The sequence below is a fragment of the Glycine max genome, chromosome 9, assembly GCF_000004515.6.
Source record: "Glycine max cultivar Williams 82 chromosome 9, Glycine_max_v4.0, whole genome shotgun sequence".
In the NCBI taxonomy this organism is placed as follows: domain Eukaryota; kingdom Viridiplantae; phylum Streptophyta; class Magnoliopsida; order Fabales; family Fabaceae; genus Glycine; species Glycine max.
Genome location: NC_038245.2, coordinates 42,046,668 through 42,062,791, shown reverse-complemented (window position 1 = coordinate 42,062,791; position 16,124 = coordinate 42,046,668). Strand labels below are relative to the sequence as shown.

The window sequence follows — 16,124 nt, the reverse complement described above, 5'->3', positions numbered from 1 at the left end:
TAGAAACAAATGGGGTGAAGAATAGAGAGGAAGAAAAGCGAGGGAAAGGGGATGGAGGATGATGTTTTAAGCAAGGGTGTTTTAATCGAGGGGAAGGGGTGGGGGTATATGTGACTTTTTATTATATTGGGGGATTTAAATAGCAATTTTTGTGTGTCAATAATTGGGAGCCCACATTTTTTTGGGCGGGTTTGGAATTGTTGAGCCCGTGGTGTTAGTGCTATCGAGGTCTAACTTCTAAGATATGTTGGCATTTTGTAGTTATGGGTATCGGTTAATTTGTGCCTTTTATTTTGGCATAAACTTTTATTGATTGAATTGAGAAGTGAAAAAAAGATGCTAAGAGAATGCCTATTATTTTCTTCCAAAAAATACCCAAAATAATGTTAAAATTAATTAATAAGTATATTTAATTAAATTAGTAGTTGGAAATATATGCCGTATTACACTATTCTTTTGAAATTATATTTTGGATAAGTTAGTTTTTAAAATTATCATAAATTAAAAAAGAAAACTAAATTAAATAATATCATGAATTATTATTAAAGAATTAATTTTTGTCACTGATAAATGGAGAATCAATATGACCACAAGTGTACTTTTGAATGCCAATTAAAATAGGTGTTCACATATTGTCAATTAAGTATGATATTTATATAGTATATTACATAACCCTAACACATATTGAGGCGAGACTTGGGTGGATCATCTATATCTTCTGACCACCAAATGATTGACACAATTCTAGTTTTTTGTTTTCTAATGACATCAACATTGATCCACGTTCAAGCCAACACTAATGCTTGTAACTTTTGTGTATCAACACAGTTTTGATGTAGTTTTTAATTTGAGCGCACGTCTTAAATGTACCAAACACGCTCAGTTCATCCATTCGATTTATGATCAGTTGTATGTAAGGTCCCATGCAAGCTTTAAAAATTAGATTTTTTTTTTTTGGTTAAAAAAATTTAGAAAGTTGAAAACCATCAAATGGAATATTAAAATAATTCAAGGTTTTATGTATTTTATTTTAATTTTTTTATGCTTTTGAGAATAAAACAAAGTTTTTTAAACATTTCGCTGGCTTAGGAGATATTTAGAAGAGTTTATAATGAGTTTATTTATGAAAATATTTTATGATTCTCGTTTTCACAATTTTTTAAAACTTTTTTCAATAACTTTCTTGGTGTAATTTATCAAAATAGTTTATTTTTCATGATCGGAATTATAGTATACATCTTCATATATTAAAAAAGTATTAAACAAGAGTTCAATTAAATTGTATATATAATTCATATTACTTCATAACAAGATAGTATTCATCCTGGGGACTTTGTATTTTAGACTTGATCAAAATTAGATTTTGCGGGGGGAGTTGGCTAGAGTTGGACTTAGATTTCCTGACCCGTACATATATTTGTGCACTATAATAATGTATTAAGGATTGAAGGATAGGTGCTGTGAGATGATGTATGAGTATCTTGACTCCTTGAATAAAATTATTTGCTTATATGAAAAAACATGCATGATCCACAAATGTTTGTTTCTCACAAGAAAGAGACAAGAGACGATTAATAATACAACAAAACTAACAAATCCAGGCAACACTCAACATATATAGAGTACAAAGGTAATCATTGTTGTCCGTGGGAAATCACAAACAGATAATTAAGAAACAGATTTTGTAGAGAATGAAAAGTATATATGTAACTTGCAAACTGATGCTTCTTTATTGAATTCAAAGTGGCTACATACTCAACAACAGGAAATTATAAAGCAACTGATACTAGATATTAAAAACTAAGAAAGTTAAACTCCTAACTTATAGCACCAGATTGTATATAACAGCAAGTCTACTCCAAATTGTATCGTTGACATGAGAAATTCTAGCGAGTCATGGCGGGCACAACTGGTGGAGGTACTAGGTTAGCTTTTCTCATTGCGAATTCGTTTCCCTTCCAACCTAGATATACATATAATTAGAACTTGTGAATATAATAATGTACATATTATAATATTGTGTTTATATACGGTATTGAGTAATTATATTATACCTACTGAGGTGTCCAATCCACGGTTTTTAAGTTCTCGTCGCTCTTGGCTAATAGCAAACACTAAACAACAGTAGTGAACGCAAAGATCTCCGCATGGTTCTTCTGGTAAGTTGTAGAGGGCTCTTAGCTTGCTTCTGAATTTGAATGAATATAAGAATGCCCACCCAACCAAGCTAAGGCCACAAAATATGTAAGTTGCAGATCTAGAAGCTGCAATTTTTTTCACCATTTTTTATGGAAAGTAAATAATTAAAAAATGTTATGACTATACATACGTAAGTAGCTTAAACGGGTAACCGTTAAATTTGAAGACTTGAGTTTAATTACTCACATGTTCTTCCTTGGTCTATAATTTCCGCATTGGGACCAAAAATGCATTGTGGACAGAGCCAGGTAGAACAGCCTTCATAAACAAAGGGGAGAAGGTATATAATTAATAAAACTCGTGAAAATTGAACTGAAAGTATTTTAACCATGATATCTAATTAATTGCTTGACACTATTAAATTTTTTTTACTAGCAGTAAATGCAGATTAAGCTCAAATTAGAATGCAACAATTAATACATAATTTTGTGATAAGTCATACAAGCGTAGGACGTGGCATGGTAAATTTAGAAAAGAGCTTACAAATTCCAGTGTCGTCAAAGCAATCAAATAAACCAGTAGTCCATTGTCCAGTGGGTGGAGCATTGATGTTTGGTGCTTGTGCTGACTTACCTTCACCGGTATCCATTTTGAAGCTCTAATCAGAGACAAAATGAGATCGATGAGGAGATTGACACAAAATAGTACTATTTAACTGGGTTATCTTTTGTCTTTTGCATATATATATGTAGCCACAGAAAAGTTCCATGGGTTGATATTGACTTCGTATGTACCTTTTAACTTTTGTCCAATTAATTCGAACAAACAAGCTGATAGGTAACATTTGATTTAAACGTATAATTAATTATATAATTCATCTCTTGATTACAATAAAAAGTTTAATTGAATTTATAAATTATTAAAAAATTTAACTAGATCTTCTAATTATTAAAAATAATATAATAATACTTTTTTGTCAACTTGATTGATGAAAATAAATATTTTTTATATTTATTATCGATACAATTAACATAAAACAAGAAATTTTGACATCAATTTCTAAAGTGACCAATATAAAAATGATAACATTTTACATCTTACATATTGGTTTACTATTAAACAACTATTTATTTTTTTAACAAAAATTATTAACATGGCATGTTAATAATGATGCCACACTCACATATTGTTTTGACAAATGATGTGGGGAATCACCATGTGATGTTTTAATTTTTATTTTGTTTTGTTTTTCTTCATTTTGTTTCATTTTTTATTATTCATTTATGAACAATATTTTAAGTTTAAAATATTTTAATTTGATAATTTTAAAAAATGAATAAAAATAAAAAAATAAGAGAAATTTTAGTGTGTAATTTTAGTTATCACTGTTTCAAAATTAAACTCATTATTTGTTATTTAAAAAATATTTTATCAAGTATAATGAAATATGCGGTACTTTTTATTTTTTTATAATGTAATAATTTATATTAAATCAACTTAAAACCTTTGAAGTAGAAATAATATTGTCCAGTTAAACTAATTAATAAATATTTTTCTTTTTTTGGAATACTCGAAGAGTACAAACATATTTATATAACAATGTATTATTTCGAAAAAAAATATTTATATATAGGAGATGAATTTGCCCCATTCCAATGCGCATGCGGCACTTCAATTGTCTTGAGATCGAATTTGGCTTTTAATTAATTACTAATTTAGCTACTAGTCTTTTTGGTGTGGCGAATGGCAAGTCATATTTTTTTAATAAACTGTAGTAGCATTTGAGGCCTCCTTAACGCCAAAAATAAAATAAAAAAATAAAGGGTTCTGAAGAATTTTATTTCATTATTTATATAAATAAATGATAGTGTTAGAGATGAAAACATAAAAGTGGTGTGATGTGTACTTTTCTATTAAAAATGAGAAAATCATATCCTATTAAAAAAAATGATAATAAATGGGTGATAATTAATAAAATATAAGAAAATATAACAATTAAGGATATGAAAACATTTAAGGATAAGAAAATATTCGTGTCTCAAAATATTTAATTAATAAAATATGAGAAAATATGAGTAAAATGGTTCACATTCGTATTAATCATCAAATTAAAAATTTATCAATTAAGGATATGAAAACATTTCTATCGTAAAACAAGATCATCAAAAATTTCAGAGAATAAACAAAAAACTACATATTTAGAATCTCAAGCAATTAATACAAAAACTCATGTCCCAATACACTAGGTAATCACATCATTCTCACTGGATAAAATCATAGGGAGATCAGTCAGAATCACGTTATTTTGCGAGAACTTCAACCATGTGGGATAGACACATACTTAAAGGAGCACTCAAATTGGATGTATTTACCCCCAAAACCTAGATTATGAAGACTATGTTAGGACCTCTCCCTCCTAATTTAAGTTCAATCCAAACAATATTTTAACACACAGACTTTATCTATATGAAATATACAAAACACACGACACTTCAATTGTTCTCAAAATGATTTTAACTCGTCACACCTCAAAGTGATTCAACTCGTTGAGTTCTCACAGTGGATCTCATCATAATATTCTTTGCGCATTAACTTGTCGCCCTTAAAGGATTTTACAATCGTGTAATTGTACGATTTATAGCTCACAACTTAATGCACACAATATCTCTCAATACATGTGTGATCTCACAATTTAACATATACTCAACTTGTCACTTACACAATGCATCATACTTTTATAATCCTAAGACATCAAGTTACCATGCCTCATGCATCACACACATATCACACACTAACAATATTAATATGTTATGCTCATATGACTAATCATCTTATTAGAATAAACATTTAAAATCATATATGTGTCATTAGAGTTTGAATTATGCAATACATACAACTACTCAATTATTTTCAAAATAATTTTAACCCGTTATACATTAACTTGTCACCCTTAAAGGGTCTTACAATTGTGTGATTATACAATCCATAACTCACAACTCAATGCACACAACATCTCAATACACATGTGTCTTACAATTCATAGCTTATTAATCTATTTGACATCATAATTTTCTACATACATTCTAAAGCGTATATGAAATAGTAGAACAATATATTAACTAGCTCACTTAATTTATTTAAGGGGACTGGAATTTCCGAAGTCCGGCCTTGCATTTTGAAATACTAGTACTGGTCATACCTATATATTTAAATCAAATGTTGTATAGTAAACAGCTTGGTTGTTGGAATAGGACAAAAAAATAAAAGGAACATATGAAGGCAATGTCAATCCATCGAGCTTTTCCATGGCTACCTATATGCAAGATTATAACCTAGTGGACAAAAGTTTGCATTGAGTTGCCAATCTCCTCATATCATATTGTTGACTCGTTGGCAAGTGTACCAAATCGTCACAAGTAGTAAAGTTCTCGGAAGTCCGAGTGTCGAATCCACAGGGACTTTGTTTGTACTTAGATTAATGCAAACCCAATTTAAAAGCAAGAGATAAGAAATTTAAAATTTAAAATAAAAGATAAAGATAATAGATAAGATAAGATGAAAGAAATTTAAAATTTAAAATAAAAGAAAAAGATAAAGTCAAGATAAAATAGTGTTAGGAACTGACTTGCCTTGTCTGCCTAGGATGTATGAGTTTATGATTTTTTCTTTACCAATTCAGGTGATTTTATCTCACCCACATCTATTCATTTACCTGCCCCTGATGCCTCACGATGACAAGCCTATTTTACCTATCTATCCCCCAAATGCCTTTGCAAAGACTCAATAGATAAAATGCATGAAGTTCTAATTCTAGATGTTTGCTTTGACGCATGGGCATAATGCAATCACTCTATGCCTAGCAATGATTTTATTATGATATCTTTTCTTCTTGTTCTATTAGAAGTTATCCTCTCCCGAGCGTCTAACCCCTAAAACTAATGCATGCATATCTTCTTTAAATCTTATTTAGAAGTTACCCTCTCCCGAGCATCTAACCCCTAATAGAATATAAAGATGAGTATGCAAGATAAAAACAGAAAAGAAAATAGGAAAGAAAAACCTGGTATTGCATTGATAAATAGTGAAGAGTACATCATACATCACATTGGCTTCTAGGCCTGCCAGGCCCTAACTAAGGGTTTAGCCACTCATGGCCATTGAGGGCTTTACAAGTAGAATAGGGGTGAAAGAAAGAAAGGGAGTAAATGAAACCCCTAGGAGAGGGGGTTCTGTCGTGGCTTTTTTTTTCTGTCCCTTGGGCGGGCGCTCTATTTATAGCTGTTGAAGTGGGCTTTGGGCCTTCGTAGGCGCGCTCAACGCGACACCCCCTCGCTCAGCGCGTGTAGATCGCGCGCTTAGCGCGCATGTTGCAGGCTTAGCGCACGCTTCTGTTAGATCGCGGGCTTAGCGCGCGTGTTGCAGGCTTAGCACGCGCTTCTGTTGGATCATGGGCTTAGCGCGTATTGGGCTGGGCCTGCTTCAGATTTTCTTCTTTTTTTCAATTTTTTTGGCCTTTTTGCTTGTTACACCTCCAGTTTTTATATCTGTAGCCAAAATTCAACAAAACATCAATTCTTTAATATTTAAGCGCAAATAACTACTAAATAATTATTTTTAAAGACAATTTTGCCTTATTTTCTATCATCAAAATACAATTATTTAGCAGTTATCAAAATCCCCCAAATTAAAACTTTGCTTGTCCCCAAGCAAATCAAATTAAAAGCAGGCCCCGAATGCTTCAACACTTTCAATGGCTACAATTTCTCAGATTCCTCCAACTGGTCCTTTCCGCATTTGTCATAATCCCACAATGGAAGCATGAATTACATCAAGATGAAATTGGTTAGTATCGGAAATCAATCAAGTTGGTTTGCCTCACTTTCCTCACAAGGTTAGTGTTTATCTCTACGCACAAGTGTCTGGGGTGAGTGTTTAAAATTTATACGACCTGCAATTAAGATTCCCAAATTTTGCACTTCATCTCAATTAAAGTTATTCTTACTTACATTTGGTGGATCACTAAGGACTTTTATTGGCTTGTAATGGGACCTGGCTAGACAAGAAATCATGGTTTTTCTGGGATTTCAAACTTAAGGTTATAAGAGAGCATTCATCCTAGAAAAACTTATACTTAGCCTAGGCTTTATTTGTTTTTCAGCCTTAACACATATGCAATCTATTTTTCTTATTTCCAACCTTAGCACTTATGGCACCTCTTTTTTTTTTTTTTTTGCCCTTATTTTCTTTTTCTTTTTTTTTTTTTTTTTTTGGAAAGAGACTTTGGGCTTACAAGTTTTTTTTTTTTTGGTGCCTTATTATGTGCTACTTTTACATTCCCTAGACCATCTTCATTCTACCCATCCCCCAAATTAGGGGTTTATTATGACTAAAACCTTTATGCTCTCTTAGAACCCTAAAATAAGGTTAGAGATATCACAATTAGGCTCAGGGGTTTTTTTAAAAAAAATAATTACTAATTTGGCTCAACAAGGGTGCAAGGGATAAATTTCATCACAGGTTGGCTTTTTGGCTATGTGGCTAAAATAAAAAACATGGCCTTGATCATATCCACCTTATGTAAATAATCTAACAGTCTAAGAATGATGCAAAATTAGGAATTTAAAAACAGACGTTCTCTCATAATTAAGTTCACACAGCTCTCCAGGACAAGATAAAGTTATCGGCTTACCGGAACGTGATCTCTTTCCATCAAGCTAACCTTTTCTCTATTTGTGATTCATGTCTCACTGGTTGACTGACTCTTGCTTCCAGGAAACCAGTATTTTCACAATTGTCATGTAGCATTTCAAGTGTTGAATTCTTCAGAAAAAGCCTAAATAGTGACTTCATAAATATCATGCAATTTTTATTCAATAACTGAATTTAAACTACTGAAATTAAAATGCATAAAATCATAAGTAAAGAAAAGAAATAACAACTACCCTAAAAAAACAACTGCAACTAACTAAAGAAAGATAGGGTAAGAAATCCTAGGTTGCCTCCCAGTAAGCGCTTCTTTAACGTCATTAGCTTGACGAGTCAAATGCCTTCAAGGTGGCATGAAGGTCACGTAGAACACATCTTCCTTGCATTTTCGCCTCTTAGTTAGAGACGCCATGAAACTCGTGTATTCTGGAAGCACCTTCCACATTATTGCAAGAGAAGTGGTAGCGATCAAGGAAAAAATGACACTTAAGGCTTTCTCATGCTTTCCATGCATTTCTTCCTTGACAATCAATTGATGAGAAGGGGTATTGACTTGGAGAATAGTTTCTTGCTGAATTTCTACTTGTGAGTACTTCTCCCATTGTTGTGTTTTCTCCTCATTTCTTTCTTTTTCTTCCTTCTTTTCTCCTTCTTCATCACGCACATCTTCCTCAGTTTTCTTCTCCTTCTTTTCTTTCTCAGTGAAAATTACCTTATAATCCTCTTTGGGTTCCATCTCAGTATTTACCGCAAAGGTTTCAGTGGGCTTTTCAGCAATTGACTCAGCTAGTTGGCCTATTTGTATCTCCAGATTTCTGATGGCTGCATCTATGCTCTTTTGGTGTGATCTCGTCTCCTGGATGAATGCCTTTGTCTCCTGAGTGTTTGCCCTTGTTTCTTGAATGAAGCTTAATAGCATTTCCTTTATACTGATAGGCGGCTTCTCTTGATGACTCGGACCCTGGCTAGGATGCTGATAGGGTGAACCCCTTTGGTTGAAGTTATTACTTGGATAATATCTCCAATCGTGGTCCTGCAAAAAATTATCACTCTGATAGAATCCTGGTGGTCCTCTTTGATGGAATCCTTGATGATTATGGCTGCCCATGTAGTTAACTTCATTGGATGCTTCATCTTGGACCATGCATAAGCCTGACTCATGTGTTCCTCCACATATGTGACATCCCCTTACCTGCATAATAGAAGAGTGAGAAGGACTTACCGCTTGTAGTTGCTGTGGAAGCTTGTTGAGGGTCTCTGTCAGGGCTTCTAATTGTTGGGACAACAACTTATTTTGAGCCAAGGTTGCATCTTGAGTGGTGAGTTCTAAAAGGCTTCTCTTTGTTGGTGCATATGTGCGATCACAAAGAATGGCGTGATCACTAGCTGCCATGTTTTCTATGAGTTCCATTGCCTCCTCTGGTGTCTTTAGCTTGATCTTCCCTCCGGCAGATGCATCTAATAATTGTTTTGATTGTGGTCGCAGGCCATCTATGAAGATGTTCAGTTGCACCGATTCACTATACCCATGTGTATGAAGATTTTTAATTTGAATACCTATATACTATTTAATAGAGAATCTGAATTTGAATGAATATAAGAATTCCACATTGCGACCTATTAAAAATTGAACTGAAAGTAATTTTGGAAGTTTATTATCTCATAGCAAGTTATCAATCCTATGTAAATGCCCGAAAACAAGAGAAAATAGTATATCTAAAAAAATAGAGAAAATAGTTAGTATACGCACACATCATCCAATGACTATTTGATAAGTTTACAATAACTTAAAAGTCATGTCAATCATGATATCTAATTGTTTGACAGTAATGGAAAACTTTCTACAGTGGATACAAATTAATTAAGCTCAAATTAGAATGCAACATAATTTTGTGATACATCATATATACACGACACGGTGAATTCGGACAAGAGCTTACAATTTCCAGTGTCATCAAAGCAATCATATAAACCAGTTGTCCATTGTCCAATGGAAATATATATATGATATGAGGAGATTGGCAACTCAATGCAAACTTTTGTCCACTAGGTTATAATCTTGCATATATGCAGCCATGGAAAAGCTCGATGGATTGACATTGCCTTCATATGTTCCTTTTATTTTTTTGTCCTATTCCAACAACCAAGCTGTTTACTATACAACGTTTGATTTAAATATATAGGTATGACCAGTACTAGTATTTCAAAATGCAAGGCTGGACTTCGGAAATTCCAGTCCCCTTAAATAAATTAAGTGAGCTAGTTAATATATTGTTCTACTATTTCATATACGCTTTGGAACATAAATTAGTTCATCTCTTTTCCATCAGCCGTTTGGCTTTTAATTAATTACTAATTTAGCTACTAGTCTTTTTGGTGTGGCGAATGGCAAGTCATATTTTTTTAATAAACTGTAGTAGCATTTGAGGCCTCCTTAACGCCAAAAATAAAATAAAAAAATAAAGGGTTCTGAAGAATTTTATTTCATTATTTATATAAATAAATGATAGTGTTAGAGATGAAAACATAAAAGTGGTGTGATGTGTACTTTTCTATTAAAAATGAGAAAATCATATCCTATTAAAAAAATGATAATAAATGGGTGATAATTAATAAAATATAAGAAAATATGACAATTAAGGATATGAAAATATTCGTGTCTCAAAACATTTAATTAATAAAATATGAGAAAATATGAGTAAAATGGTTCACATTCGTATTAATCATCAAATTAAAAATTTATTAATTAAGGATATGAAAACATTTCTGTCTTAAAACATGATCATCAAAAACTTCAGAGAATGAACAAAAAACTAAATATTTAGAATTTCAAGCAATTAATACAAAAACTCATGTCCCAATACACTGGGTAATCACATCATTCTCACTAGATAAAATCATAGAGAGATCAGTCAGGGTCACGTTATTTTGCGAGAATACTTCAACCACGTGGGATAGACACATACTTAAAGGAGCACTCAAATTGGATGTATTTACCCCCAAAACCTAGATTATGAAGACTACGTTAGGACCTCTCCCTCCTAATTTAAGTTCAATCCAGACAATATTTTAACACGCAGACTTTATCTATATGAACTATACAAAACACACGACACTTCAATTGTTCTCAAAATGATTTTAACTCGTCACACCTCAAAGTGATTCAACTCGTTGAGTTCTCACAGTGGATCTCATCATAATATTCTTCGCGCATTAACTCGTCGCCCTTAAAGGATTTTACAATCGTGTAATTATACGATTTATAGCTCACAACTTAATGCACACAATATCTCTCAATACATGTGTGATCTCACAATTTAACATATACTCAACTTGTCACTTACACAATGCATCATACTTTTATAATCCCAAGACATCAAGTTACCATGCCTCATGCATCACACACATATCACACGCTAACAATATTAATATGTTATGCTCATATGACTAATCATCTCATTAGAATAGACATTTAAAATCATATATGTGTCATTAGAGTTTGAATTATGCAATACATAGAACTACTCAATTGTTTTCAAAATAATTTTAACCCGTTATACATTAACTTGTCACCCTTAAAGGGTCTTACAATTGTGTGATTATACAATTCATAACTCACAATTCAATGCACACAACATCTCAATACACATGTATCTTACAATTCATAGCTTATTGATCTATTTGACATCATAATTTTCTACATACATTCTAAAGCGTATATGAAATAGTAGAACAATATATTAACTAGCTCACTTAATTTATTTAAGGGGACTGGAATTTCCGAAGTCCAGCCTTGCATTTTGAAATACTAGTACTGGTCATACCTATTAAAGGCTTAATGTAAGCAAAATCCATGCCCTTATAGTGTAATTTATGATTGATCTGTATAAGTCACCGTAAAACATAAAGCTATTGAACATTTGAAGTTAATTATCATTATCCATTAGGAACGTGGTTAATCATGGCTAGCTTTCGGAAATGGCAATAAAAATTATCAATTTGTTGAAGTTGGGAATTCAAAGTATATTTTTAAGTACTAAATTAATAGGGACGTGGTCACCTTAACTTCGTATGCTTGTACAACTAGAATATATAGTTTATGGTTGAATTTATTCATAAACAAAAACAAGCTACATATAATCCAAACTTTGGTAGAATAAGCTGGTTGCATGATCAACTCGAATGAATGACGTGCAATGGGAAAAAACATACAAAATACAGAACAAGAGAAAAAAGAAACTATTAGTCCATTAACATGCCATTGGAATTGACTTTGACTTTTTTAGTAGATGTCTAGAAAAAGAATTGTTTTTCCTCTGCTTTTTCTTTTGGCTAACTAAATACAAATTTCATGAATATATATATATATATATATATATGAGAGAAAGTTATCTTATGTGAGGGTGAGAAAATTAAATCTAAACCGTATAATTAAATTTGGATGATCAAAGTTTAATATCATACAACTATTTAAAAAGTCATGTGAGTTTTTTATATTAAATTTTAATCCTTCATGTATAGTTTTATGGTCCAGATTTAGTTTTCTCATTAAGATGTTTTTTTCTCAAAAACTTAAACTTGTTACAGTGCATTTGAATCTTATGGATGAAAAAAACCTAGTTGAAGAGGAAGATCAAATCTCATTTAAGATGATTAGTCAAATTTTTTGACTAAAGACTAGTCATAAGTAAAAGTGATAAATACTATATACCAATAATATGGTTAAAAAAAAAACTTGTTAGCATATACAAAGGCTCATTAAATTGTTAAGATATATATGATTGTAACTTTATTTAATAATATGTTAAATTTAAACATAATAATGTTGTGGTCAACGAAATGCAACCCATAATCCAATACAATGAGATCAACTTTTTTCTTTCAAAATGAAAATTAAGGAAAAGAAGTGAACAACTGTAGCTCAAAGAGCAAAAGAAATGGTGTCTATATTCTAGCTTGTGCCAGCTAACATTCAATTTCAAATCAATGATAGGAAAATACTTGTTCAAAGCATAAAAACATCACCTTCTCAAATGACAGTGGATTTTTTTTTTCCTCCCTGAGATGCAGTTTAAGAGAATGAATTGGCAATTCTTACAACAATCTCTCTTATCTCAACTAGCCCAAAACATCATTATTAGCTCAGAATCTTTAAAACCAATAACCTGAAAAGGTCTGCATCAACGGACTTTAGGCTTTTTTGTCTGGCCTCCTTGAATCCGAAATGCTGCACAGATCTTCCCCCAGCAGCGGATGCCAACGATCGAGGGTATTACAATCCAAGAGGCATTTGCTCCAATATAGTATGCATAATAGTAAAATGAGTTCACAGAAAAATTATCACCTTCCAAGATTGCTGTTATATAATAAAAAGCACTTCCATATAGCTGGCCCAAGGAAATGGCAAACTGGAGTATGTAGCTATATGTCTTCCCAGTAGCTATTGCATATCTGTCATCCATATTGGCAATACAAAAAGTTAGGTGAAAAAATGAAACAAGAGAAGATAAAATATGCAATCCAGAATTAAACAAAAACAACAACAACATCTTATGCTATTAAGTGAGGTCAATTACATGAATCACTGATATCATTTGATTCGCTTAAAGAAATTAAATTCATTAGTAGCAATATCATAGCATCGGTTATCTTGATCATGCCTTTTGTTAACTTACACTGCTAGAAGGCAAGGTGGACCCACCAAAACAGCTGTTAGGCTCTCAAAAGTAACTACCACTGCATTCCTTCCGGCATACCTTGAATCCGCTTTGCTATATTCCTTCCCTGTTATTTGTTCATTGAAAAAATTTCTTCAACTAAAAAACAGCAAATTAATTCCTTGAAAGGTACTAAAAAATTCTAAGAATGGTACATCTGTGTTCAATGTCAAAGAAGCTCACAAACTTCAGCCATGTAGAAGCCAGACTTATCCTTGAAAAACTCAGGTGAGAAAACATAATAACCCCCAATAATCATGTGTGTGAGGCCAGTGAAGACCCACCAGCACATCAGCACTCTATCAACTTTGGTTTTCTTAAGGCGTCCTGGGAGAGCACAAAGTCATGAAACAATATCAGAAAGCCTAAAATCATTAATTTCCACACATCTGAAGATAGACATTCAAATGACAATGATAAAGAAAAAAAAAGTGTACTCTAAAAAACAAAGCAACCGAGTGAGTGTTTGGAAACGAGGTGGATCACATAGATATAATATAACCATCGTAGCTTTAAGGTACTCCGTGTTATGACTTATGGTAGAAAATCATGGTGGGATAATTTGCTTTTTGAGTTCTAATAATCAATCCAAAATCGAAACACTGGATGAGAGAACATATAAAGTGAACTGAGACAGCATAAACCAACTGATATGGTTTCTTTATTGCACAAACTACAAATTCGACTTATAGAATTTAGACTTGGATTCTTATTCCTAAATGTTACTCTCCCTCTTCTAAATAGTCCCTAAAGTAAATAAATTATATAAATAATCTCTCAATCGAGTATTAGAAATCATACTAATAGCCTTCCAAGTATGCAAAAATTCTTTGAATGTTAGTAAAATATAGCAATGTAAGAAGTAAATTTATAAATATTTAATACTTTTGGGACTTCTTGTATAATTTCATTACATTAAAGACTATTTGCAAGAAAAGGTGAGGCACCAAATTGATAGTTTACTAGTTAATAACGAGACCTCAAAAACTTTTACATTATTGTTGAAAGCCTGGAGAAAAGTGTTGTTGTGTTGGTGGTACCTGAGAAGATCCAGACGAGAGCGACGATGAGCAAAGAGGAGAAGACGTAGATGGAGAGGATGTTAGAGACAGAGAGGAAGCAAGGAACATAGCCGGGTAGATGCAAGTCGCGTGGGACGTAGGGATGACCCTTTGAGACCTGAGAATGAGATCCCTCCATCTTCTTCTTCTTCTGCAATGGGGATGAAGAGAATGATAGAGTAGTAGTAGTAGTGTCTAGTGCTGCCCAGTGTTGACTACTGAGTTGGAGGGAAGACATTTGGTTTGGTGCATGGATATAAACTAATAACTAATTGCCTACCCGTGCAACACATGTGATTTTTAATATCTTTCAACAATAATAACTAATTTCCTACCCATCCGTGAGCATATTGCATAAGCACATTTGTCACTTTAAACTAGTGGAATTTATCACTGCATAATTTGGTTGCTTTGTCACAACTGGTTTGTAAGTATGTACTATGTACCCTCTGATTGCTTCAAGTTGGGAAACTGAACTGCTGGATTTAAAGAAAGCCTAGGATGTAACAAGTTACTCCCATCAGTTGATCGGTACTTGAAAATGACTTCAATGATTGTCATGTTAATTCAACGTAGTATGCTTTGCAGGATTAACAAGATTAGGCATCACATTCAATCATTTCAAACATATTCAATTTCAATCGCATCTACTAGTGATTGTGTTGATACATTAAGCATGACGTATAAAAATAGTCTTGTTCTGGTCGAAGCAATAATGTAGTACTAACTGTAAGTCATTTTCAAAACCTGCAAAAATCAATGTGACACTGTGTAATTAATTAGGTTATCATAACATTTTTGTCACGGAATCAAGCTGGTTAGATTCAGTGAGATCTATCCTCTTCTAACTCTAAACATATTGATATAAGTCAACTTATTTAAATAAACATAATAATGTGATGAAAATAATATTATTGATTGTCACTCAAAAAAATATTATTGATTAAATTTTTACTATTATATTTTAAAATTATAGATTTATGATAATTTAAAGGTCTATAGAAAAAGTTCTTATCATATAAACGTATAAATTTTTTTGATAAATAAAAAGGAAATGGGAAAAAATTATTTTCATATAAGCTATAAGTTATTTTCAAAATCTATTTTGAAAAACTTTTTGAAACAAATTGAAAACAACTTATGGACATATGAATAAGTTATTTTCATAAACTCTCCAAAGAACTTACAACAGTGTTAATAAACTCTTCCAAACATGGCCTAAAATTTAACTCTCATATAAAGGTAGATAGTAGATACGTTAATAACTTAGTTAAATGTGTAAAATATAATCTTATTTTATAGCTCTTACTATAAAATAGGCTTTTAAGTACATTTTCAGGTTAAATATGTTAAAATAATAAGCCTAAAAAAAGAGTTTATATTAGGTGAACATGTTAGACTTGTGCTTTTGATTTAAACGATACTGTAGTCAACGAAATGCAAAATGCAACCCATGATCCAACTGATGCACTATTACAAGATCAAACATTAAGCAGTCGAT

The 16,124-nt window shown here is 32.1% G+C and overlaps 3 protein-coding genes across 5 annotated transcripts; all 3 read right to left on the bottom strand.

The window, feature by feature from the left end:
- Window positions 1–1,614: 1,614 nt before the first annotated feature.
- On the bottom strand, window positions 1,615–2,908 carry FWL1 (protein FW2.2-like 1). The gene is made up of 4 exons (NM_001249367.3): window positions 2,683–2,908; window positions 2,386–2,457; window positions 2,055–2,264; window positions 1,615–1,963 (listed from the first exon to the last, which is right to left on the bottom strand). Exons 1-4 carry the CDS (start codon window positions 2,786–2,788, stop codon window positions 1,887–1,889), a joined length of 465 nt encoding a protein of 154 aa, NP_001236296.2. The 5' UTR covers window positions 2,789–2,908; the 3' UTR covers window positions 1,615–1,886.
- A 3,465-nt stretch (window positions 2,909–6,373) lies between these two features.
- On the bottom strand, window positions 6,374–10,125 carry LOC100815657 (uncharacterized). 3 transcript variants are annotated; one of them, XM_014762259.3, is made up of 2 exons: window positions 9,786–10,125; window positions 6,374–9,409 (listed from the first exon to the last, which is right to left on the bottom strand). In XM_014762259.3, the coding sequence occupies exons 1-2, from the start codon at window positions 9,810–9,812 to the stop codon at window positions 8,189–8,191; spliced, it is 1,248 nt and encodes a 415-aa protein (XP_014617745.1). In that variant the 5' UTR covers window positions 9,813–10,125; the 3' UTR covers window positions 6,374–8,188. The 3 variants fall into 3 exon arrangements, with proteins under 3 accessions (XP_014617745.1, XP_014617747.1, XP_014617746.1); XM_014762261.3 differs by having other exon boundaries at window positions 6,374–9,336; window positions 9,786–10,123; XM_014762260.3 differs by having other exon boundaries at window positions 6,374–9,365; window positions 9,786–10,122.
- Window positions 10,126–12,702: 2,577 nt separating this feature from the next.
- Window positions 12,703–15,036, bottom strand: LOC100783787 (probable 3-beta-hydroxysteroid-Delta(8),Delta(7)-isomerase). Its single transcript, XM_003534128.5, has 4 exons — window positions 14,603–15,036; window positions 13,746–13,889; window positions 13,521–13,629; window positions 12,703–13,296 (listed from the first exon to the last, which is right to left on the bottom strand). The coding sequence occupies exons 1-4, from the start codon at window positions 14,859–14,861 to the stop codon at window positions 13,026–13,028; spliced, it is 783 nt and encodes a 260-aa protein (XP_003534176.2). The 5' UTR covers window positions 14,862–15,036; the 3' UTR covers window positions 12,703–13,025.
- Between the last annotated feature and the right edge of the window lie 1,088 nt (window positions 15,037–16,124).